Genomic DNA, 27,808 nt, shown 5'->3' with positions numbered 1-27,808 from the left:
CCCCATATAATGGGTGTCATGTGCTAAGATGGGAGAAGAGGAGCATCTTCCCCTTCCCCTTAGTCTCTGTGGAAACAAGAAATGGCTCGTTTCATTGTCCTTTTCTGTTCAAAGCATAGGATGTGGGTTCCCCAGACCCAGAAGAACAAGCTATGGTGCTTTTGGCTGATATTGCTGCCAGTCCAATAATGGAGTCCTGGGAATCTAGGGTTTCACGTCTAGAATCCAAGGAATCTTTGGACTTGAAATTTTGTGGGACTACTACTATATAGAAAATGAGTAGAGCTGAAAACCTAATCTTCCTCCTCTTTCTGAGAAGCAGAATGAAGTAAGGGGTTATGCCCCCAGATAATGTGAAGGGAGAAATGTTTGTATGTTTTTTCTTGCTTTATCTTAAAAATTATTTTCTTAAGTTGTTAAATGAAACTGAGGTGCTAAGATACTCTAACTGAGAAACACAATTGGTGGAGGCTTGAGACAATGGCAAAGACTAAGATTCCCAACCCCTACTGATTTCCTTATAATATCAGAGAACCTTGAAAGAGGGGTATAAGTTATACTTTACCTGGTCCTCAGACAGCAGGAGTCAGAAATTTTTGGTCATATCTTGAAGTGCTAATATATGTTTATATTATTATTACCCAATCTAGTCTTTCTTATATACTGCCTTATATTGTGGCCTGATTGTTTACAAATATAACTCCTGACTCCTTAACTGAATTATTAGTTTGGGGAACACTGGCTTTGAAGTCACATTCTGGATCTTGAATGAGATTATCTGTATAAGCTCATACAAGTCACTTATCTTCTCCAACCCCAAGTTTTCTCACCTATAAAATGAGTGGATTAAACTATATGAATCTTTAAGGTTCCTTACAGCCTTAAAATTCCATCTTCTGTTGGAAGTTAATTCCCTTTAACTTCTTGTACATCTCCCATATCACCTGCTGCAGAGTTAGAAAAAAATTAAATATAATGTAGACAGGAAAAAGAATTCTCTAACAGACATTTGCTCCAACCTCCCACACCTCAGAAAGAAAAGAGCGTGTGAAAAGTGCTAACCTATAGATTCTTTCAAATAAAATCTTCCCACTTTCTCTTAAAACTTTGTTGTTGTTCAGTCATTTTAGTCGTGTTCAATTCTTCATAATACCATTTGGAGTTTTCTTGGAAAAGATACTGGAATGGTTTGCCATCTCTTTCGCTAGCTCATTTTATGGATGAGGAAGCTAAAGTAAACAGGGTTAAGTGGCTTGCCCAGAGACGCAATAAGTGTTTGAAGCCAGTTTTGAACTAAGGTCTTCCTAATTCTAAATTTTGCACTCTATCCACAGCACCACCTAGCTTCACTCTGAAAGTTATAAGCACAAGCAAACTACATCATTATGGCAATCTTCAGAAGGAACTAATGCCAGACTATTTGAAGCAAGCATTGAAGCTATTTATTGAGTATCTACCATATGTCCAATGCCATACTGCAATTCTTTCATTATGGTTGGAGAGAAAGCATGATAGGTCCAGAGTTCCCTCTATCATCCCATAACAATTATTAGTTTTTCCTTAAAAGTATCAAAGTTATGCCCAATAAAGTTCAAAAAGACCTTATTGGTCTCTTTCTCCCTTGATATAGCTTCCTAGTCATCAAAGAACAAAAATGTTCCAACCAAATAGAATCAAAGGCCCTTCAAACTGGTGAATATCTGAAAACTATATCCTGTCCTAATGACTTTATATTTCTATATGGAGATGGGGGAAAGCAATAGAAGCTGTGTCATGGTATCTTTGTTGCATATCCTTCCTGTGTCAGGACAAAATAAACCTCCTTTTGTTAAGTGCTTAATGGCTTACAAATGCCCCATTTCATCCAGAAATTGAACCTGAACTAATAGTGCTGGTAGTAAGCCTGTGTCTAACAGAGGAACCTGCATACATTTAAGAAAAAAAAGAAATTTGCAGGCCAGTTTAGGGAAAAAACATCGATATTGACTGATGTGTGATACTTAGAAAACAATTTCTTAACTAAGACTATATAATAAAGATTGATTATATAATATTATATATATATATTATATAATAAAGAATGACTATATTAATACTTTGGGGCATTATAGAGTAAATAAGGAAATACTTTGAGTTGTTCTAGGGAGACTCCATAAAAGGAATTTTGAATCCATACTTGAAGATGATGATTAATAAAGAAGAAATGGCTCAATACAAAACCCTGGGTAAGCCACTCAATTAGAATCAACATAAGACTACTTCAGACAGATCATAATACTAACAATAAACACCAAGCAAATGCTAAAAATTCTAGAACCCAAAGAATATTCCAATTCTTGATTTTAGTACTATTCATTGGCTTTTTAATCTTTTCTGGCCACAATCTTAAGAAAATCAATCCATTAACTTTCCATCAGAATATCTACATTTGAGAGGGAGAGAGAAAGAAGGAAGAAAAGAGGAAGAGAAGAAGGAAGAAGAAAAGGAAGAGGAAGAAGAGGAAAAGGAGGAGGAAGAGAAGAAGCAGGAGGAGGAAAGGAAGGAAAAGGAGGAAAAGAAAGGAGAGGAAGGGAAGGGAGGGAGAGAAGAAGAGGTAGAAAGTACAAGCTTTATCAGATCTAACCAATCTAAAAAGACTTCAGGTACAGGCCTGGCAATAGATTCTATGCTTTTGTTCAAGGATTATCCTAAGTTTTATGATGCTCATAACCAGAAGGCTGGACATCGAGAAATTTTTTTTCTAGCTACAGTAACCCATTAAAGCAATCTACTATTGTGGAAAGATTTTTAATCTAGCTTGATGGCAAGAATACTCATACTGAACAAATCACAGATTCTTAAAATAAGAAATGAAGAAAACAAAAGTATAAGCAGTTTATTAAGCACTTACTGTGTGCCAAGTACTATGTTAAGCTTTACAAAAACTCATTTGATCTTTATAATGGTCCTATGATATAGGTGCTATTGTTATCATCATTTTACAATTGAGGAAACTGAGGCAGATAAAGTTGTCCAGTATCACAAAGATAGTAAGCGTCTGAGGTTGGAGATCTCATAACACACACCATTACCTTTCTTCCCCAAATCCACATTTTTCTAAACCCCTCTACTTCTATTGAACATACCAGACTTCTTTCAATGTCTTTGGTTTATAAACAAAGTATATTTCTTAATTTCTCACTCTCCCTCTACATATTCAATCACATCTTTCTCTTTTTCATCTAATTCTCTAACCCCTGCACCTTTCAGATGCTTCCCATATCAGTCTTGTCTACTCTTATGCTATCCCTTAACCTTAAAATTCTTCTGTGGATACCAGAAGAAGAGAAAATATTACTGTGTGGCTTTTCTGTGCTCACTTTACCAACTCTAAAATAGGGATGAGACAATCCATGCATATCCGTAAGGACTGGTGATAAGAGGTATAATCTTTGCATTCTTTGGAGATAGCTCTATGCAGATATGAACTGTTATATTTGCCATGATTATTCAGTGGAATTAGGAGAGAATCCAAATCACCCCCATGTTTTATCATGGGCCTGGGGAACAGAGAAAGGGGAAACATCTTATAAACAAGCATGTGGGTTGGCTCGATCTTTTGACAATTGTTCTATTGAAAAAATAAAATAAAAATCATAATAATCACATGGCAATGTTCTCAGCAAACCATTTTTAAAAACTGTTCTGTGCTCAGTTACATAAAAGAAAAAAGCCCCCTACATCTGCACACAAACCCCCAAACTAAGCCATTATCTAGACCAGTAGGAGATACTAAGATTGTGATCAAGGAGGGCGGCGTCCATGTCTGTGTTCAGTACAAGGCCTAACAAATCTTTGGCACTCAAAGAAGGATAAATAATAAGGTCTGTGGGTTGAGTTATGGTACAGCTCCAATGGATTGGACAAAATTATGGTTGAGGGAATGGTAGGAAAGGTGAGGGGAGGAAGAAAAAGTATTATTTGAGTTTACATTTCCCTAAGCAAGTACAAATTTCACCAGAGAAGTCATCTGGAGATCCCAAAGCAGACACCATTACCTTTCCCCCAAAAAAACCACCCTTTTCTAAACTCCTCTACTTCTGTTGAACATACCAGCCTTCTTTCAGTGTCTTTGGTTTATAAACAAAGTATAGTCCTTAATTTCTCACTCTCCCACTACATATCCAATCAGTTGCCAAATCTTGATTTTTCTACCCCAACATTGCCTCTCTGGTGTGACATTACTTAATACTTCCATCATCATAGTAAGATCCCTCATCACCTTTTGCCCAGATTACTGCAGTCTCCCTACTACAATCCATTCTCCAGTCAGAAGCCAAAGCGATTTTTCTTTAAGTGCGGATATGACAATTCCACTCCCCTACTCAATAAACTACAGTGATTCCCTATTGTCACTAGGATTAGATACAGACTTTTCTTTTGGCATTTAAAGACTTTCTCTGGCTCCAATATATCTTTATAGACATTTTGGATATTATCTGTCCTATTGTATTCCAGGATCAAACCAAACTGTCCTTGCCTTTGTTCCTCACACTGGGGGCCTCATGTCCCTTTGTACTGACCTTTAAGTATAATTTTGTACCTTTGTACAGACTGTCCCTCCTCCCCTTTGCTTCATACAATTACTTCTTTCAAAACACAGTTCCAACACCACTTTCTGGATCCTTCATTTGCTAATGCAGAAGTAGTTAAGTGGCACAATATACTGAAGCTGGAGGAAAGAAGACCCAAGTTCAAACTCTGATTCAGAAACTTAACTACTGTGTGACACTAGGCAAGTCACTTACTCTCTCTGTGCCTCAATTTCCCCACCTGCAAAATGGAGATAATAATAGCACCTACCTCCCAAGGTTGTTATGAGGAAAATGAGATATTTGTAGTTTTTGGAAAACTTTAAATGGTATTGCAAATATAAATGTCATCATTACCCATCCTCCCTAACTATATTGATTTATTCTACATTATCTTGCATATATATATGTATATATATATGCACACACATACATATACATAGAGATATGTGTGTGCATATACATATATATATATTATATGCATACACACACACACATATACATTGTTTTCCCTAGTAGACTGTGCAAGTTCTTTCAAAGGAAGAATTGTTACATAATTTGCATTTGTATTTGTGGTGTCCAGCAGAGTGCCTGACACATAGTGGGTATTTAATATATATATATATATATACTTACCAATTGAATATAGCCTTCCTTATCTTTCCCCTTATCTTCCCTTTCCTTTTTTTTTTCTTTATTCTCCATCAGCTCCCATAGATTTAATTATCATCTCTATACTGATGACTCTCAGATCTAGGTATCTGTCCATAACCATCAGTATCATATTTCCAATAGACTAATGAACTAATAGACAAACTGGATGTCTTCTAGACATTTTGTTAAACTTAACATAGCCAAAACAGAACTCCCTAATTTTCTTCCCAAAACCTCCCTTCTTCCTAACTTTTCTATTATAATCAGTCACAGTCATCCTCCCCTTTCCTCCTCATTCCATCTCACCTCAACCCCAAGACTCTTTCTTAGTTGATCTACTGCCAAGTTCCATGTATTCTATCTTTGTATTATCTTTCTGTCCTCTGATTCCAGCACCACCCCATGCAAGCCCTGATCAGCTTATGTTTAAACTCTTAGTCCTATTTAATACCTGCACCTTCCACCTGAGATTATTTTCCATTTTACTCAGTGTCTCTCTTGGTGATAAATATTTGATTTTGAGATCCTTGAGAACCCGGACTTTTTGTATGTCTTTTTATTTCCGGAACTTAGTGCCTGGGACATAGTAAGTGCTTTAAAAAAAAGTTTGTTGATGCGACCTGACTTCACAGAAACTTTCCCCCCCCTAAAATCAGTAATGGCTTCATAATTGCCACAGGGATGACTTTTTCTTTAGCTCATCCCTCTTGATTCCTCTGCTAACCATTCTCTCCTTTATAGTCTCCCCCCCCCCCCCCCGTCTTGGTTTCAGTGACACCACATTGAACTTAATGGAGTTTTTCCCTATTTTTTTATATCCCCAGTGCTTAGAACATCTCAGTTGCTTTATAAATGCTCGTTTATTCATTCATATCTAAGCAGAATAGCAACTGTTTTGCAACCTAATAGGCTTATTTTAGTAATAAGAAACTAGAATATAATAAATAAGAAATAGAAATAGAAAATAAGAAATAGAAATAGAAAAATAAGAAATAGAAATAGAAAATAAGAAATAAGAAAGGAACTATTACTAGAGAGGAGGCACTAAGACGTTAAATACCTTGGTCATCACATAGCCAAGCAGAAATCAGGTCAGGGCTTGAATTTTGTTTTTTGGTCATTTCACTCATGTGCCATTCTTCATGATTCTATTTGGGGTTTTCTTGGCAGGGATACTGGAGTAGTTTGTCATTTTCTACTCCAAGGGCTTGACTATAGCTGGCTTAAACCCATATCTTCTATGCCAAAGTTTTATCTTTCACCTTATCTTTTCAGCTTTTTCTTAGATTACTCATCCCCAAACATTCTATACTACAGCCATGGCTCTCTGTTCTCTGTATATGTCCTATAATTTCCTAACTCCATGATTTTGCTAACATTATTTCTTTTGAGTAAACCCATGCTACTCTCCTCCTTACCTTTTCAATACTTACCCATCCTTTAAAGCCCTAATCAATCATCACCCAAGAACACCATCCCTGGTCCCTCATCAAAAATGACCTTTTCTCCTCAGTCACATTGCTAAATGTATCATATCTAATTTGGATTTTAGTTATTTTCATATATTTTCACATTTCATGTGAGCATGGACCATGTTTTAGCTTAGCCTTCACAATACAGTGAGCAGGGTAATACAACAGAATTTGGAATAAGGAGAACTGGATTTAAATTTGACCTTTCTCTCTTATTAGCATTGTGACAATGGGCAAGTCATAATAACCTCCAGTTTCTTCACATATAAAAATGGGGTTAATAATATTTGCAAGCCAATCCAATCCAAACATGATTTAAGGGCTTATTTTGTTTAAGAGACTGTTCTAGGCCCAGGAAATACAAGGATTTTCTGACATTCTCCCTATGTAAAAGCAAGTCCTTTCCCATGTAACTTTATATTTAGTTTGTGTATATACCCTTTCCTCTCCCCCGCCCCAAATAGAATGTAAGCAAGAATTCTTTTTGTTCTTATCTTTGTATTTCCAGGGACTAACAAAGCACCTGACACATAGTAGGCACTCAATGCTTATAGAATGAAGATTAAAAGACAGAATCAAAAATAAGTAAATAAATCCCTGCCTTTGGAGAACTTGTATTTTAAATAAATGTATATATGCAATTATATTATATATAAACCTTGCCCCACCAGGTTCTTGTAAGAAATGCACTTTGCTACCCTTAAAATGCCAGACAGATATGTTAGAATTTACTGATGGAGAATGGGGCAGGGCTGGTGGAAGGGTAGCATCCTCTAAAGATGGGCTTGTGCCCTAGTCTCTTCTGAAGGGCAAATCCAAGTGAAGACTAATGGTCATTGAGCTACCTCCTCAGTTGGATGGACTAGCATTCTTTGGGACACATCCAGATCATCTCTCCCTAGACTTGTATCAAAATTTGGGTGAGAGATTTCTTTTTCTCTCTCCCATTCCCTCTCAAGTCATGGAGGCCCACAGTGGACATCAGGTAGTGACAATCAACATATGTTTACTTAGGTGAGATTCAGATAGGATCTGATTGTCTATTCTCTTTCTTTATTATTTCCCTGAATTCAGGTCACTAAACAATGACTCCATTCTCAGCATCACCCTCATGAATTCAAGAAGTTTAGGACTTTTGAGAAAGGACCTATAACTACACCCTTTTTGGAGAAAATGGCCATTGCTAGGAGGTCATCATAGCTGGGAAAAAAACCAAGAAAGCCCAACCACACTGGACTGGCCAGGAGATCATAACTTTGTGAGTTATTCAGAGACTATAGATTTGAGATAAACATGAATTATATGCTCAGCTTGTGTCACAGTTTAAGTATTTGTTAATGTATGCTTATGAGTCTTTTTTTTCCCTTTTATGCATTTCTTTTGTGATAGAGAAAATAAATAACTATAATAAACCTGTTATCTATTCACCTTGTACAGTGAGTAACTTATTCAAAGGTATCTGTTCATCTCTTTTAGGAGAGATCCTGGAAATGAACCATACCCTATAAGCTTTAGAAGTCAAGCTCTATTCATCCTGTTTATGGAAGACAGAATTGGAGTCCCTCTTCTGAGAAAGGATACCCCACCACCCTCACCCCAGGCCATGGGTCACACTGAATTATAAAGAATGATGGATGAAATCATAAGTAAGAGATTATTCATTCAATAAACACTGGCTAAGGATGTTCTATGTGCAAGCACTGCCATAGAGTTTTCTGTATTTATTATAAATTGCAGTTTGGATGTGTGAATATGAATGAGTGAATACACAAATAAACACTTATTAAGCACTTACTGTGTGCTAAGAACTGAGGATAGAAATAGAAAAATGGAGATAGCTCTTCCTCTCAAATAACTTGCTCTTAATTGAGGGGAGACAATACACGTAAGAGAATTCAGCTGCCAGGAAAACAGTAAATGCTGCAAGGTCTAATGACATATTTGTGGGGAAAGTAAAAGCAATGGCAGCTCAGGCTTAGCGGTCTGGAAAGTAAAGCAGAATTTTTTGAGATGGTAAACGGTAAGACCCAAAGGATTTTAGAATTCAGTGGCAGAGCAGATGCTCTGGGTGAGAGTCTCACCCAAGCAATGTAAGCAGCCACATCTCTCCCTACCTGGCTGTTCTGGATGACACCTTTCTGGGTGATGGCAGGAGGAGAAGGGACAAAAAGGGCATCCCCAAAGGAAGCTCTTCCAATCTGGAGCCTCCATTGGGTCTAGTTAGCCCAAGCATCTTGGGAGAGCAGGGAAGGAGATGGGAGAAAGATGTCCCTGCTGGGAACTTTTTCTGACCAGCCATCTCATGGATTCTGACAAAGTAGAGGCAGAATCTCAACAGGTGAAATCCACAGACTTAGGATATCTTTGGCTTAGCTCCTCCGTGCCTTCACCTCTTAAATTATCATACTCTCCTTTCCCCACTCCCTTTGACCCTCCACTCACTCTCACCCCAGTCTTCTTCATTGCAACCATTTCCCATTCATGATATTTCCTATTTTCTAGCTTTAGGAAAATGTATATTGTAGTGCAGTCACATTTTCACATTTCACACTGACACATTTATACTTAACTCTAGACTATATTTATAACACAGACACAAATGTATTCATGTGTGTGTGTGTGTGTTGCTGTGTGTGTATGTGAAAAACTCTATTTAAATGAAATAGTTCTCTATCACCGGAAGAATGAAAATCTAAATCAGTCTCATTATCCTTAATTCTATCTTGGTAAATCTATACAATGATCACATTATGTTTTAAATATGTCATACACCAAAAAAACATAACATTGCCTTTTCCCATATGCCCTAATTCATCCTTTTTGTGAGTTTCAGACAGATTTCCATTTCAGTGACTACATTCTAGCTACTGAATGATGTCTAAACTTTTTAATCTTGACATTCAAGCCCCTCTCCAAATGGTCTCTAATTAGCTCCCAGTACCCCTATGCCATCAGACAACCTTAACTACTCACTATGCCCAGTCAACATCTCTGGTTGCAAACTTTGTCTTTGCACAGTGTTCTTGGATACCTGGAATATTATATCTTTCATATTTCACTTTTGAAATCCTATCTATTCTTCAGTATTGAAATCAATTCCCATCTCCCTCACATACCCTTCCCTGATTGCCCCAGTCAGAAGTTATCTTATTCTTCTGGTTGATCTCAGTTTTATATTCTTGTCATATACAAAGAATCACAGATCCTCATGGTTGAAAAGAAACTCAGAGACCATCTCATCCAATTCATATCTGAACAAGAATATACATGACACATGGTCATCTAATCTTAGTTTGAAAACTTCTAGAGTAGGGACTATAATGTAGGGAATAGAGTATTGTATATGGAGTAAGAAAGAGCCAAGTTCAAATGCTATCTTGGACATTTCCTAGCTCAAGTGTGACACTGGAGAGTCATTTGGGCTCCACTTTTCCCATCTGTAAAATGAGGAGGTTGGACTTCCTGACCTCTAAGTCTTCCAGCTCCAAATCTGTGATCCTATGACTTTGTGATCCTTGGATAATCTTAATTTGGGGGGAGTTTTCCCCCCTTATATCGTCTGAATTTGTCTTTCTAAACCTTTATAAATTGGTAGCATTTAAATAGTGTTACAAGATCTGCAAAATACTTAACAAATATTTTTTCAAATTATCCTTACAATAATTTTGAGAGGGAGGTACTATTATTGTACCCATTTTATAGATGAGGAAACTGAGGTATAGAAGTATTAAATGACTTGCTTACACAGCAATATCTGAGCTGGATTTAAACTCAGGACTTTCTGATTCCAAGGCCAACATCCTAGCTGAATCAAGTTGCTTAGTTGAATCATTCTTCCACAAGGGTAAACCTTGTATAGATATTTATCAAGTCTCCCACCAAAGTTATCTTTTCTCCAAAGTAACTATCGTTAATCAGTCCTCATATAGCATGATCTTGGGCTGATCTGCCACCCCTTTCTCCATATTTTGTTTTGTAATAATAGTACTTCTATAGGTCCTCTCAACTCCAATGTTTCATCATAGCACGCTGATAAGTGGGCTTGCAAAGGCTACACTCTAAACTTCAGAAGGCACTGGCAAGCTGGAAAGAGGAGGTATATGAACCCAGTGGGATACTGTATGGATACCAAGCCATCCCACCCATACCTCCATCTAGAATTTTTTTAAACTTAATGCCATATAATGAGAGTTGGAAAGGACCTTGAAGGACATCTGTTCCAATCCATACATAAGCATGAATCCCTTCATGAATTAGTTCCCAAATCTTGTTGATTCTACCTCCGCAATCTCTCTCCCACTCACCATCTCCTTCATTTTCTCACTGCCACCACCCCTACTTCAGGACATCATTACACATCTCCTAGAATATTGTAAAAGGCTTTCTGCCTGGTCTTCCCACCTCCAGCTTCACCCAATGTCTATCCATCCTACACATCACCATCAGAATCATCTCCCTATTGAATAGTTCTGAGTATGTTACTCCTTATTCCATAAACTTCAGTAGCTTCCCATTTTCTATAGAAGTACCAACTCATTAGGTAAGCATTTAGAGCTCTACACAGTCTAGCTATAGCCTACCTTTTTCGGCCCTATCTGTTATTTATCCCTTTCATGTGCTTGATAATCTGTTTTCATATAGCATGAGTAATTCACCTTGTCCTTTCCATCCTCTGAATATTTGGGCATGCCATTCCCCAGACTTACAATATCTACTCTTTGTCTCTGTTGAAATCCCACCCTTCTTTGAGCTGCCCAACTATGTCCAGACAGATTCATTCTTTTTGCCTGTCTTTTCCTATTTAGCACTTAGCAGAGAACCTGACACATAAAAACTGCTTAATAAGTGTTTGTTGTCTTCCTCACCAACTGGCTAGCTCCCAGGTGATGGACATTTTTGGCCAAAGCAACTCATGAAGAGAATTATGAAAGTGCAATTAATCATGAATAAATCAAAGATCCTTGAAGTACTGTTCTTTCTTATTAGATTAAGCTCTTTGGAGGCAGGAGCTGAATCTTAGTTAGCTTTATATCTTAGTACGTGACAATTCAACAATTATTTATTAAGTAGTCAAAAATATGTAAAATACTATTGATATTGTGTTAGGTAGCTAGGTGGCTTAGTCATTGATGAGTCTATGATGAATCAGGAATATCTGAATTTAAATCCAGCCTTAGACATTTATTAACTGTGGGGTCCTGGACAAGTCCCTTAAACAGATTTATAACATTATATATGAAACTAATATCATAACCTCTGTTTAACTCAGTTTCCTCAATTGTAAAATGAAGATAATGATGATATTCACAAGTGATTTTGTAAAGATCAAATGAGATATTTGTAAAATTCTTAGTACCTAACACATAGAAGGTATGATATAAATTCTGGGAAGAAGAAAGAAGAGAAAGAGAATGAGAAAGAGGAGAAGGAGCAGGAGGGGAGGAGAAAGGAACAAAAAAGCTATCATTCAAAATAATTCATGGTAAGGACTTAAAGAAAGGTACAGTAATTTAATGTGTCTATTGAATTAATGAATGAATAAATGATTTAAAATGGAAAGTTGTGTCTGGAAGATACATATAAGAAATGTGATTTAGGAAAGTGAGGACAGATACATCACCAAGATGTCAGTTCTGATACTTTTGACAGGACATAACTACACAAAAAATTCAAACCAAAACCACTTTGAGAAATGAAACCAGGCTCTCATCAATTCAAAAACATTTATCAAGTAGCCACTATATGAATGGCACCATTCTATGCACTGAGGGAGGTATAAAGATAAATCATAATCCCTGCCCTCAAATGCAGACCTGGGAAAACAACCTCAGGGCAGCTCCTGGACAGGTGAGATGAGGGAAAAATATTATACTGAGATTTCAAATTTAGGTGATTAGATATATGGTAGTGCCCTCAACAGAAATTGGAAAGTCTGAAAAAAGCATGGGCTTGGGGGAAAAGATAATGAACTATGGTCCAGACTTCAACAAGGCAAGACATTCCATCTCCTGATTTTGGACATTTCTTGGGGGTGTCCTTCTTGAATACTATCTCTCCTTCCTCATCCCCTTTCCTTACTTTCTTCCTGTATTTCCTTCACGTTCTAACTAAAATCTCACCTGTATAGGAGACCTTTCCCAATCCATTTTCATTCTTCTACATTGCTTCTGTTTCTAATTTCCAACTTATCCTGCATATAGCTTGTTTGTACATAGTTGTGTGCATGACGTCTACCCCATTACATTATAAATGTCTCAAGAGGAGGAACTGTCTTTTATCTTTCTTGTAATGCCAGTGCTTAGCACAGTGTCCAGCATATAGTAGATGCTTAATAAATGTTTATTGACTGACAATTCATATGTGCTAAGAATGTGCAACTTGCTCAATTCCACAAAAAAATAAAAGGGGATGAAGTGGGGTGGAGCTTTTTAACACTGGCCACTTCCCAGGACTTCAGAATCTGCTGAGGGTTACCACAGCCACAGGCAGGAAGTAATCTAGGGCAGGGAAGAGTTCAATACTTTTCTCATGGTTCGGTTAGAAGCACTGAAGGACCAATTAGTGGCAGAAAGGGATTTAATGCACACTTTCTGCTCCCTTGGGTTTTGGGTGATAATGGGACTAGGATGATGTGCTTATAGACTTATTAAGAACCTACTATGTGGGGCCGCCAGATGGTGCAGTGGATAGAGCACCAGCCCTGAAGTCAGAAGGATCTGAGTTCAAATGTGACTTCAGACACTTAACACTTCCTAGCTGTGTGACACCCTGGGCAAGTCACTTAACCCCAATTGCCTCAACAACAACAACAACAAAAGAACCTACTATGTGCTAGGCACTAGGAATACAAAGACAAATCTGTATTCAGGTAGCAGGCTGCCAACTGAGAGGAACCTCATCTTTCCATCACCTGATTTAGGTTGCTATACATTCTCCATGGAATCAAACTATGGCCCATTAGGGTGGGTAAAGAGAATGAAATGTTCATCATGCTACAAACATGAGAGTATTTGAATGAACATAAGAACATAAGAACACTGGGCTTGAACCCTGGGTTCAAATCTCAGCTCTGAAATTTACTGCCTCTATGATGTTAAGCAAAAGATTTTCTCTCTCTGAGTCGGAGTTTCCTTATCTGTAAAGTGGAGAATAATACTACTTATTCTATCTAACTCCACGGGGTTCGTGTGAAAGAAGTGCTTTGTAAACATTAAAGCGCTGTTTGCATGTAAGCTATTTTGTTATTAGCCCAATATTTTGCAAACCGAGCTTCTCTCTACCCATCTCTCCATACAATAGAAGATCCCATCATGCTTTTGTGCTGCAGTTGTTTTCCCGAGATCCAGAAGAAGGGAATCTGATGGGAATATTTTATTTTGTTAGAGGAGACTAAGATACTGCAAAGAGCAGCCCAACCAGGTGCAGGGAATTCATTGGCCGACTAGATGAAGGGAAGACTGGGAAACTCGGGTACATCGGCTGAAATACAACTAGTAATAAAGCCAGTAATAAATGCAAGCCAGTAATTAAAGGAGAGCTCAAAGGACCCCTGGCTAGGGGCGAGCAGGTCTCTGTACTTCAGCGTTAAAATACCAGGATATCCACATCAGTGCTCTGGATGACACGGAGTCATTAAGCCTCAGTCTCCCCTAGCTGCAGAATGGGGAACCTTCCTGCTTCCTGCCTTTGTCCTTCCCTCCTCCTGGGGTGGGCGATGAGTAATGTCTGTAGAATTTTTTTCTGGGCTCCGCTGGCATGAAGATGTGATATAAATACAAAGTGTTATTATAATATCACCGCGAGATATTTAAATAGGGCTGGGGCCCCGAGGGCTGCATTCCCACCTCCCCCACATTCCCAACGTCAGGAGAAGCAATGCTCGCGGAGCTAACTGATGTGCTTTCCTCGATGTTTTGCTACCCGGGGAACTCATGCATTAGGGTGGCCTCCTTTACAGAAAACCCTCTAAAAATACCTATCAAAATATATTTAGCACTAGATATTGTCCTCCTACCAACAGTCTTTAAACTGATACAAAGTGGATGTGCCACTGAGGAGAAGCTAAGTGATGCACTGTGACAGCTCCCAGCTCTTCTGGCAGCTTCTCCGGCCAATTTTCTCTCCTTTCTTTTCTTTTACCTCTTTTTTTTCTCCTTTCCTCTTTCTAGTTTCTTATCTCTTCCCTCCCTACTTCTCTTTCCCCTTTTCTTTTTCTTGTCTTCCAGTTTTTCCTTTCTCTTCCTCCCCTTTTCCTCATCTCCTTTTTTCTTCCTTCCCTCGTCTTCTCTCTCTTTCCTCTTTCCCTCCTCTCTCTCTTCCTCTTTTCCCTGTTCCCTTTCTTCTTTTTCCTCCTTGCTATTCTCTTTTGTCTCTCCTCTCTTTTCCTGTCTTCTCTCCTCCCTCTCCTTTTTTCTTTTTTCTCTTCTCTCTTTTCCTCTCCTCTTTTTCCTTTTCCCTGTCCTCTCTTTCTCTCTCCTTCCTTCCTCCTTCCCTCCCTCCCTCTCCCTTTCCTTCCCTTGCTCTTGTTCTTGCTCTCTCTCTCCCCCTCCTTTTTTCTTTCTCTCACATTTTTACCAAATTGAAACTTGGAACATGAGGACACCACTTTTCTATTCTATCCTTCTCCACCCACACAATTCTGTCCCCAAAATTATGCTGAGGATACATTAGCCCTCATTCTCTCACAAAGAAAATGGTAGGAACAAGAAAGATGATTGCTTAAGGTACCAGCTTTGAGAGGGAAATGGGAAATTCTTCGAAGACTTCTGAGCTCATATATACTCATTTACTATCTATTCACTTAATTATCCACTAAGACATAGTACAAATATTTCAACTATCAGAATGATGTGCAGTAATTTTGTACCAATAGGAACCCAGAAATTATCATCAAATGCATTAGAAATAATCTATTAAAATTTACTATAAAAGGAGAATAGGGTTCCCTTTTCTTTCCTTCTATTAATGTCACTGGTTGCCTAGTAAATTAATATACAACAAACCAGCCTGTGATAGTTTTTAATTTGATGGCTATTATACTATCATCAGGGTGATTGACATAGATTGAAAATTTAGCCCGCCAGTAAAAGGGCAAGCAAAAAACCCTCATTCACAACAAGAAACAATCCCAGGCAGCAGTTTAATAATGTAAAATAGCTTCTAGAAACACCAGTACAATAGCAGGTATTATCAAATCTTCAGACTGTGGTTTAATGCCTCCCTTGACAAAGTAAAAGCAACTGAGAAACAAGACTCCCAGCTGGGTCTCATACTTTCCTTAATGGTGCAATGCTCATAAATGCCCTATTGTACTTATAGCCCCAGCTTCCAATATAAAACTAGTTCCTCCATTATGTATCTGTGTATGTTTTAAGTGGATTTGATGGTACAGACTACTCCTTATCCAAATTTCCATTTGTTCTGGGAATAGAGAGCAGGAAGAGAAACCTTGGAAAGATATAGAAACCTCTCCCCCCAACCCCAGTTTCAGAAATTCTGCAAGGTAAATGCCAATCATGGTACATTTGTCTCCCTAGCTTCATTATGCCACTTTTTGGACAGCTGACTTTTTAGTTTTTTTCTTACTGGTATGGGTAACATGGGTAAACTGGTTGAGACCTAGGAGAAAAGGAAGCCTTAAATCTGCCAATGGATTTGGTTTGAACTGAGGTCACAGCTCTTCAAAAGCAATTGACTTCCCTTGCAAGGTTCCTATAATATACTGCATGGCCAATGGGACATTCATATTCGAGTAACAAGGAAGCACTGATTTCTCTATCTAACTCATCCAGACAAAGAGGAAGAAGAAGGTTTCAGATATCCCCAAGGTTTATTTCTTAGCTCTAGGCTGACAGCAGCCTCCTTTGGCTTTTCCTATTATAGTCTTATATTAGTGATCAAGGTTGAGCTATGAGGTTTTTCTTCATAAATTCTGTAGATGGGTAGAATAAGTGAATAGAAGGAAATAGATCTTTGTAGCTAACTCCCTTTTCTTACCAAATATTGAGGATAATATTATTGAGTTATTGTTGTGTATATTTGTCCTGGCTTAATAGATACATTTTCACAGGTGTGGGAAATTATTTTGCACATATATATTGCAATCCTTTCATGCTTTTTAAAGAGATTTTTATCTCTCTCTTTCCATAAATAGATAATCCACTTAATCCTCTGTCGGCCTTCTTTTAAGATAGAAATAGGGACTGAACCTGACTTTACTGGCATAGGAAATTGCTGATCAGGCAACTTTCTCCATCACAGTCAGTTGTCAGCTTTCTGAAACTTAAAAAGGCAATAATTTTAGAGAGTTAGCTAGAGTCCTGAGAAAGTAACTAATTTGATCAGTGACACCCAAGTATTTCCTTTTTTTATTTTGAGTCTGGTTCTTTATATTTGTTGCACCATGATACTTCTGTCCTTCATTTGAGTCTTTAAATATCCCAGCGGTACTAAAGTACCATTTGGTCTATCCATCAATCTCACTACGTGACTGGATCACCCTTTTTTCCAGTCAATCTGAGTTTTCAATAATGTATTTTATGTCACATCTTTCACGCAAGAGATTATTAACAATCTGTTGCAACTTACACCCACCATACATCTTTTCACTGACCTCTGGTTTGCTTACACTTTCCATTTTTCAGATACTGTGGTATTCCATGATTCATAGCCTTACAGAATCACTGGGAAAGTATTGATGTTAAAAAAGATGGACTTTGGTGGCACTAAGAAGTTTGGGATTAATGAAAGTACTGCAGAATTTCCTAATTGAACCAGCCTAATCTTCTCTCAAATCACTCTGTGACTATGGGACCAATCCAAGTATCAATCCTAGGGGACTAATTCAAAACTGTGACAGTCATAGAATTATGGGGCAGCTATAGATCAAGTTCCATGCTTAGAGTCAGGAAGACCCATCTTCCTGAGCTCAAATTTGGTCTCATATGCTTATTGCATGATCATGATAAGTCATTCAACTCTATTTGCTTCAATTTCCTCATCTGTAAAATGAACTGAAAAAGGAAATGGCAAACCCCTCCAATATAGGCCAAAAAAAATTCCCAAATGGGATCACACGAATGAAAACAATTGAATAACAAGGAAACAACCATCTTTTATCCCCTTTGTTCTTTCAGTGTGGGAAGTTAGACCAATCTTTTTTTCACATTTCACAAAGGAGGTTTAGTTGCATTCAAAGACATGATACAATTATCACATCAATTACATAATAAGAATATATGAACAACTTCCTTCTCATTGGGCTCTGTGGGGGCATTTTCTATGATACTGGTAAACATATGAAGTGAGCATTTGTCTTTCTTTTTTTGTAACATAACTTGATGTCATTACTCAGTCTATCTTTAAACAAAGTTGTCTGAGTCTTTTTGTACAATTTTGTGAATGGGAGATATGTTGTATAAAGGGCCTTCAAATTCCAAAGGATGAATTTTGCTATATCAAGTCAAATGCTTTTTTAAAAAATCAATAAAGAGACTTAGCAGGATCTTAAATTCTCTGTATTTCTCTATTAATTATATGATTGATTGTAAAGATGTTGCTTTCTAAGAAAAATCACCTCTGAAGCTGTGACTGTTTCTTCTCATTTCTTCATCAAGGATACTCACAATATATGCATAGATCATTCTCATAAAGATTTTCTAAGCATGAAAAAGCAAACTTAGGTGACACAGTTTAGTAAATCACTGGACCTGGAATCAGAAAAATATGCATTCAAATCCAACTTTAGACACTTATTAGCTGTGTGAGATTGGGCAAGTCACATAACCTCTGTCTGCCTCAGATTCCTCATTTATAAAATAGGGATACTAAAAACATCTACCTCATAGGATTATTTATAAGAATCAAATGAGATAATATTTGTAACATGTTTTACAAACCTTAAAGTAGTATATAAATACTATTATTTTACTTATTAATAATATTTTTCCATTCTTTTCCATTTTTCCCTTGAGATATCTTGAAAATTGCTTTCTCAGTGCTTTTTAAATGGTGTAACCATTTTAACCATATAAGTTGCTTCTGTATATGTTTAGTCCTGTCCAATCACTCTTCCTTATTTCACCTTAATTATCATTGCTATTTTCTTATATAGTGAATGAAAACTTTTCACTATAAAATACCTGTAGATCTGTTCCTGTTTTCTTTGGTTTGTTGTATTCCTTCTAATTCCATATATAGATGCTCTGGAATGATTTATCCCTAGCTCAATATCACAGCAAGTTCTGATAACTTGTTTTCTATTTAATTTCTTTATAAATATGTGTGTGTGTGTGTGTTGCTCATGGTCTTCTGTTAATCCCCTGGTAATATTTTACATTACATTAAAGGTGTAATGTAAACATCACAGTTAAACAAATTTAAGGAACCAAACCAGTGTCTTTATTTTTACACATTTTCCATTTTTCAGTCCACGGCTTGCTTAAACAAGTCATGTTGGTCTTGCTTAATTGCAAGCAATGTCATCTTCTCACAGTCATCCTTTCTTCTAATTTAATATTTACTTTACCCTTTGCTCTAACTAGTTGATATCCTAACTGCACCCAGGTGGCTAATTCTGAAAGAAGTGCTACTTCTAGAACTAGTCATTTCCTATCTTCTACAAGGTAGTCAATCTCATTTTAATGATGGTGTTCAATGTCTGCCTTACCAAGATCTTCAACCTTTTTTCTTAAAGTATCCCTGTATGTGAGATTCTTAAATAGTCTACAAGTCTTTGGATTCTTTGAGTTCTAGATCATGGACCATGTCCTCCCACATTGCCTTTGTCATCCTCTTTTGTACCTGCTCTGATAGTGAGGTCACAGAGCATCAGAGTGTACTTGGATTAGTGTCTCTAGGTCATCCATGCATTGGTTCCAATTAGATTCATGAAGATCTGTGTTCATCAAACCCACTGAAAGGCAAGTATGTCACCAAGTGATGTTTCTTGTTGCCTTTAGGCATACAAGAAAAGCAATTCCACAAACTCCTTTACTTGTTTCAATGAGAAAACCTCTGTGTTCATTCATTTCACTGAAACTTTTCTATGATGGTTTCATCTACAGTGATTGCATCAATATAAATATAGCTTGTGTCCTACAATAGTTATTTCATTGAGCATTTGGACAAAGATTACATTCAGCATGACAATTAAATTAATGTTTGTAAATAGTCTAAACTTTGTGTGATCATTGTGTCCTTTGCCCCTTGTCTGACACTCTGCCATCATTACCATATAAGCAAAAAAGGAGGACATAAGACTGAGAGCCATTTTTAAAAATATTTGACCATTTCATGGGCCCCCACGGTGCTTAAAAATTGATTACCTCTCAACCAAATTTCTAGTTAAACACTCCTCTATACTCAGGATAAAGTACTTGGAAAAGTTAGGAAAACATTACATTTGACTTCAGACACTGTGTGACACTGGACAAGTTACTTAACCCTGTTTGTCTTAGTTTCCTCAGCTATAAAATGAGCTGGAGAAGGAAATGACAAACCACTCCATTACTTTTGTCGAGAAAACCCCAAATGGGGTCATCAACTGACTGAACAACTGAAATGATTGAACAATAATATACCTCGCTAGTTGATTCTTAGACAGCAGACGTTGTTATTGTAGGGATATTGCTAGGTCCTTACTCAAATTCCATCTTGAAATGATCAATTAGGGCTTAAACTTCTCTGGCATAGGCCAGAATCTCTTTCACGTTACAATGAGGTTTTAAAGGATGACTTTTGTGGAGGATAATCATTAGTTTTACTGAATCTATTAAAACAATTTACAAAACCAAATCTAAATATTATAATAGGACAAACAAAATTTTTGGTGAATTTACCTATAGTCAGAAAAGGTTAGTAAAAAGGAATGGGGAGTTTTCTAAGTGACTGTTTCTTACACTGAGCCAGCTGTCTGTCATTCTGGGTACTTCTTCCTTCCTTTTCCCTTTCTGTCACACCATGAGCAATGAGTTGTATCACTTCAGTCCCTTGGGCAGTGATCATGTTCCAGCACCTGTCCTGCGTTCTGTTTGCAGTAGGAAAATGTCAAGTGATACCTGGAGACCAGGTGGGATCTAACAGCTGTCAACAAGGACAGTCACAATATGTATCAGGGGAAAGCAGAAGGGCAGAACAGCAATAATTCTCTAAGGCGTAGAAGTATCAGGTATTTCCATGGGACAGAGACCTTCAGAACTCACCCCCAAGATTCCTAGAGTCATGGAATTTTCTTCTTATGGTTAATGGAGGACAGATGAGTAATATTAAGGAGAAAGAGCTAATACAATGTTATATCAAATAACGCTTTAAGTTAACAAATTGCTTTCACATTTATTATGTCATATATATGTAAATATATACATATATGTGCATTTTTAGATGGAAAAATTTAGAAAGCTCAAAAAGGTAATTTAACTTATTCAAAAGCATATTGGTATTATGTGAGAGTACTAGTAGTACACCTAAGGCCAGTTTTTCCAACTCCAAATATTTCATTCTTTATATCACACTATGCTTTGGGCAAAAGTCAGATCAGTTGCTTGAGAGTGTGGAGCAGGATTAAAGGTAGAATAGCCCTCTCCTGATGACCTCTATTGTGAACTTACAAAGAGCAGACTCATCTCAACAGCCTTTCCATAATTAAGATTTACAGCTCAAGTGAAAAGAAAATAAAGGCACCAGTATATTTATTCATCAATGTTCACAGTACCTTCCCTAACTAATATGCACTCACAACTATGCTTGGATATGATATACATACATACATATATATATATATATCTATATATATATAGATATATATATAGATATATGCTTCGATACAAAAAGTCTCCCTGCATTGTAATTGCACCCAAAAAAACTCTAAAATCATAGAATTATAAGGGGCCTTGGAGATTGTCTAATCTAACTTATCACTCAATGAGAAATCCTTTCTAAATAGATCCTGAGAGAACATAAAAGAGGATTCAAAATATGAAGCAACAAATTTCTATTTCAAGAAAGCCTATATAATAAATACTACACACTGTGTTCAGAGCTGTTCATATTTTCTTTGCTTCCTTATAGCTTTTCTTTTGTTTCCTGATGTGCATTATTACTTTTTTTCCTTTCTTCCTCCATTTTCCTAAGAAGGCTAAAATTAAGTGTGGAGATATAAATATATATGTATGTGGGTATAATCTATATGTATATATACATATTCATATATACACATATATACTTACATATGGATATACACATATATGGATATCTATAATCACATACACACATATTCATTCATACACATATATAAGACCATATTATGCTTAATTCTAGTTTGTCCTTTGTCTAGTTAGTCCTTTGTTTCTCTTAAGATGGATAGTATCCTTCCTTCATAAATTCAAGTCTTTCCATATTTTTCTCAATCTACCAGTTAATCATTTCCTATGCCACAGCAATATCCCAGCTTTATACTGTCTAGTTATTTAAAATAGGAACTCATTAATTTTAGATAGGCCTCTAAAAAAACAAAGATTTACTCCTTTTTGTATATGATCATGGATTTACAGCGGAAAGCAAAAGTCACTAAGTCTAACTTTTTTAAGACTACATCTCCCTATCCTTTCTTGGCTTTCAAGTATGGTGGCATCTCATAGCCAGATTCCAAATTTCTTTGGCATGGAAATTTAAACCTGCTCTGTTTTTCCAGCCTGTGCCAGTTCACCCTTCCTTGGGTCTCCTGGTAACATTCTGTTCCCAGGGATTCATTATATTGCTGTCAAACTTATTGAAGATATGACTATAACATTGCTATAGCTAAGATTTCCTATAGTCAAGCAATTCATGAGTTTCAGCTTTCCAACTACAGGCACTGGCCACCATCCTGTCCCCTCATTTTGCAGATAAGGAAAATGAAAGCCTAAAGATCTCTCTTACACAAACTACTGTATATTTAATTCCTTTGTATTTGTTTTTTTTTATTTAATCTATATTTATATTTCATTTAATCACTACATATACTTATATATGAACCTCTGTCCCCCAGTGGAATGGAAACTTCTTGAGAATAGGGATGGTTTTATACATTGTACTTGAATACCATAATCTGGATCAATGACTGGTACATTGTAAGTACTTAATAAATGCTCATTGATGCCGTTAAACAGATTTCCTAAGTTCACACAGCTTCTACAATGCAACATCAGAATTTTAAACCAAGATCACTGACTCCATGTCTGACATTCTTTTCATTGTGCCATAATAGCTTTTATGTTGAGAATAATTCTGTCTTCCCTGCGGCTTCTATATGGCAGCAAGGTGGTGCAGTAGATAGCATGTAGAGCTTGGAGAAAGGAAGACTCCTGAGTTCAAATCCAGCTTCAGATACTTAGTAGCTGTGTGATTCTAGATAAGTTACTTAATTCTTTTTGTCTCAATTTCCTCATCTATAAAATGAACTAGAGAAGGAAATGTCACATACTCCATTATTTCTGCCAAGCAAACCCCAAATGGGGTCATGAAGAGTCAAAAATTACTGAAAAATGACTGAACAAAAAGTCTTCTATTCTTAGGGCTAACTATATCCATGCCTTTCAATTGACCTTCATATGATAAAGTGACATTATCACAGCTAACATTCACACATCATTCACAAGTGTGCAAAGCACCTTTCAAAGAACTCATTGTATACTTATGCAGCAACCCTAGGAGGTAAGTGCCATTATTATACTTATTTTATAGACAAGAAAACTGAGGCAGATAGAGGTTGTTGATTTGCATAGAATCACACAGCTACCAAGTGCTTGAGGCTAGATTTGAATGTAGGTCTTCTTGATTCCAAATCTAGTGCTCTATTCCAAATCTACTAGTATAGTACTTTTAAAAAAACTATCTTTAACTGATTTTGAGCCTTTTCAAACAAAATGCTTGCACATATGATTTTTATATAGGTTTGTGATCTCATCAAAGTCTTTATTAACACAATAAATACATAAAAATTTAAGTAACATTCAAAACTTTGCCCAAGGATATAGCACTTGCTAAAATAGATGTCTTTCAGAAACAGGTTCTATGTCAATTTTTTTAATTTAACAAAAATTCAAAGTAATAAGTAGGTTCATTTTAAAAACTATAATAAGAATTGCTCCACACTGGGTTGATTATTTTGGAAGTTTGTTGCATGAGCATAATTGTATAAAGTTAATTAAATCACATTATTGAATACCAGTTTCTATTCTTACATTTTCATATCATAAAACTTTTCACTTTAATTTTTCAAATTAATTCTATATATTCTGTTAACAAAATGAATTTCAAATCTATAAACTAAAATAATCATAGTGCATGATAATTTTACCAAGCCTATTCCCTTCCTGGACTTTACTTATCTCCAATTTCCAAATTATTTTCCTGAGAGACAATATTATTCTATTTCCAGCCACCCTATTTTTGTCTACTGAACAAAATTATTTATTAATTTATTTAATCATTCCCATTCCAGCTCTTTTATATTATCATCACCTCATTCTTTGCTGCAGATGGCTGGTTCTATATCTTCGCCTTTTGACTCTTCTATTTGTTCCTTCCTTTCCAAACATTAGTCACTCCCAAAAAGTCCATTAAGATGAAAAGAATGTCCAAGGTGTCCACTCTCATCTTCTTCATTCAATTATGCAACAATGCTCTATATTGATATAGACTCAGCTTCCAAGAAAGATTGATGTCTTTGTTGGAAAGGAAATCAGTTCTATAACACAATCACTACCACTACATTCAAAAGAGTGTGGCTATCATCTCCCAAACACCCTACGTTCCACTCTATATCCCTGGACATATTCAACTGCATTTCTCCCAAGTAACTCTAAGATTGTAGCAAGCCACCACTGAAAAGGTAGAGGATACCAGGGGAAGTCACTATCTGCCTCATAAAGAGTCTGATGAACCTTATGGAGAACAGACAGATCCATACCAAATGACATCTTTACTTTTTTCCAAGAACTCAGAACAACAACAACATGCACACTTCTCCGTGCTCCCTTGAAAACCTGTAGCCTACCAGCAGAGTTTCAGAAATAGCAAAGACTTCAGCAGCCATCTAGTCCAATGTTCAATTGGAAAGAATTCCAATTACAATACATCTAACAAATAATTCAGTCATTATTTAAAGATCTCCCATGAGAGTAGAAAGGGAGACTCACCACCTCCTGAAAGAACCTATTTAAGGCTAGTACTAATTATTGGATATTTTTTAAAAGATAGATTGTTGTTGCTTTTTTCCTTCCATCAAATTAGATTGGCCAATTTGCAATTTCCATCCAATATTCAAAGTTTTGCATTCTGGGAACAAACAGATCAAATCTAATTAGAATAAATGATCACCCTTTCAGGGACAATGGTGAATCATTTTCCCACCATCCACATTTGAGCTTCAAATCTGGATGGTCTTTCTTTCTCTCTCTTCCCTTCAGTCTTCCTGATCTTTTCATGTCACAATTGGTCCATATTAAGGAAATGAAAAAGGGAAGAAAAAAACTTACCCACTGAGAACCACAATGAAGTCCATGACATTCCAGCCATTGCGTAGATATGAGCCCTTATGGAAGATAAACCCCAGGGCCACAATTTTAATCCCAGCTTCAAAGCAAAAAATCCCAATAAAATATGGTTCGGTTTTCTCCTGCAGAGTAAAAAGCAAATATAGCAGTGACAGAAAGGGACTCGAACAATAGTACAGACAAGATCAAACCTTATTTGTTGTTTCCTTTGCCCCCCATAATATTGTTGGTATTTCCAAGAAGACCACAGAAATACCCATTGATGACATTCACATAGAAAACTTTTAAGTCATTTGTGCATATATGTTGGAAGGTAGGATAGAGAGGGAAAGAGAGAGATGAGTCCTCTATCATTTAGATTCCTTGTGAATCCAAAAAGAACATCCTAGAATCAGTTTAAGCAATCCCCCATTTTGACAATATGCTAAATACATATACCTATGTGAGTAAAATACCGTTAAGTTAAGCCTGGCAATTTTTAAATGAGCTATATAGGACTGATGGGAACCTATTTGTAGTTAGGTTTTACCCTAAATTTAGGCTTTGCCTTTCCACCCTTCATATTTAAAGAACAGTTAGTTTGTTCAGGAAATGGGATTAAAAAGACTGTCTGCCCATAGATCTCATTATGAAATATTAAGATTTATACTATGAAAATACTGTTGGGTTTGGTTTTTTCATATTCTTAAACTTCCTATGTCAATTTGTTTTCTTCAAAGAGATTAATATAGTTGGAAATAGAGAGATCTGCCACTCTGTTCAGGAGCTAAATATTTAGAAGAATACAGATTTATGTATTTCTTGGGCTAAAATTATGAAAATTAGTATATTCGTATTTTAATAGGCTATATAATCTTACTTTTCCCAATTTTACCCAACTTCTTTCCTTTTTGATCTCCCCTTTCTTTTCATTTCTGCAAGAGAAGTCCCTCAAAGAAAGAAAGCTAGAAAACCTTCACAATGTCCTCATCATTTCCTTGTGTCTGGCTACCCTCAGACTATGTAAAGCATATTGCTGGCTTTAAATATTAGACACTAAACCACTTCAGCAGCCTTCTGGGGTTGAGAATAAAAAGATCCATATTTCTCTTCATTGGTGACTCCCAATGGAGTTGTCAGAGACTTTAATGGAAAAAGAAAGACTGTAGGAGGAGGTAAGGAAGGTTAGAAATGAATGAAAAGATGAGGGAAAGAGCAAGCCTGGGAAGGAATTGAGAAGGGGGGGGGAATGGTAAGAGACAGAAAATCACTTACCAATCTTCTGGACATCGGAGTCTTGTCATCTTCTGGAAGATGTTGTTCCAATGCCAAGACAATGCAGTTGGCAATGATAGTAGCCAGAATCATGTATTCAAATGGCGTGGAGAGAAGAAAGTTAAGGACCAAAGCCAAAAAGGGGGAGGAAAGCAACTTCTAAGTCATTCTTGCAGATTAATGCACAGACTTCATCAGCCTCCCCCAATAGATATACATATGTGTGTGCATGTGTGTGTGTATGTGTGTATAATATCCACATAGAATATTCCCAAAATCTTAGTTCACTTTTAAGCTAAGTTCAAAGTTTAAAGTTCAAAATTATGCTAAGACTTTTGGGCTACCCTATATGTATGCATACACATATGTATGTGTATGTATAGTGTCTCAAAAGTATAGGTACATATATGTTGTGTATTGTATGAATATATGTGTATATATTATATTCCAAAAGTATATTGTATACAGGGGGTTATGTGTACATAAAATGTATGTGTGTGTATGTGTGTAAACAGGATGTCCCAAAAGTATAGGTACATACATATGTATAAGTATATGGATATACAAAATGTATATGTATGTATACATATATGGTGCTCCAAAAGCTTTAATTCTGTTTTTAATAGCTTAAAACTTCACTAAGTACAGTTTATATGTACACATATACATATGTATCAATGTGTATACATAAACATATATGTGTGCACATGTAGATACATATATACATCTGTGTGTATATGGGATTATAGATTTAAAGATAATAGGGGCCTCAGACATCATTTAGTTCTTCTTTTACAGATGAGAAAACTAAAGCCCAGAGAATTTAAGTGACTTTCTCATTCTCACATGTAACTAGCAGAGTCCAAATTTGAACCCAGGTCCTTTGTTATTTGCCTTTGGGGCTCTTGCCACTGCACCATTCTGTCTCAGACTTTCTTGGAAAAGAAACACATAACCTACACAATGCTCAGCCCGCAGCAGGTCTCTATAGATGCTGAATTGAGGTACTAAAAATGGGAAAGGAAATAAGGAAAGAAGAAATTTCAGAAGAAATTCAGAAAAAAGAAAAAAGAAGGAATTCAGCTTCTGGACCTCTTGACTTCAGCAATCTTCAAACACTGAACAATGCAGATGATTTAACAGGCATGCACAGTTGGGGCTTTTAGAACAAGTCTCTGCCTTTGTCCCCTCTGAGTATTACATTGAAAATCCCCTCCTTTGTCAGACCCCTTTCCCTTAAACAAGAAAGAAAAAGATTCAGAATTCTTGGACACAAGGTGCAATGCAAACCACTTGGTCTCTCTTCCATCATAGCATCTACATT

At 36.6% G+C, this 27,808-nt stretch overlaps 1 protein-coding gene across 3 annotated transcripts in view; it reads right to left on the bottom strand.

Moving 5' to 3' along the window:
* CACNA1E (calcium voltage-gated channel subunit alpha1 E) overlaps positions 1-27,808 on the bottom strand; it is a 616,215-nt gene that overhangs the window by 339,835 nt on the left and 248,572 nt on the right. For 2 of the 3 annotated variants that reach the window (XM_074308524.1, XM_074308525.1), the window contains exons 3-4: positions 26,485-26,591; positions 25,213-25,352 (exon numbers count right to left, since the gene is read on the bottom strand). In XM_074308524.1, coding sequence (XP_074164625.1) covers positions 25,213-25,352; positions 26,485-26,591 — 247 coding nt within the window. The remainder of the gene's footprint in view (positions 1-25,212; positions 25,353-26,484; positions 26,592-27,808) is intronic. The other variant, XM_074308523.1, reaches the window with a different exon arrangement.

This window comes from Sminthopsis crassicaudata, chromosome 4 (genome assembly GCF_048593235.1).
Source record: "Sminthopsis crassicaudata isolate SCR6 chromosome 4, ASM4859323v1, whole genome shotgun sequence".
In the NCBI taxonomy this organism is placed as follows: domain Eukaryota; kingdom Metazoa; phylum Chordata; class Mammalia; order Dasyuromorphia; family Dasyuridae; genus Sminthopsis; species Sminthopsis crassicaudata.
Note: the sequence above shows the minus strand (reverse complement) of the source record. Positions and strands in the feature narration are given on the sequence as shown.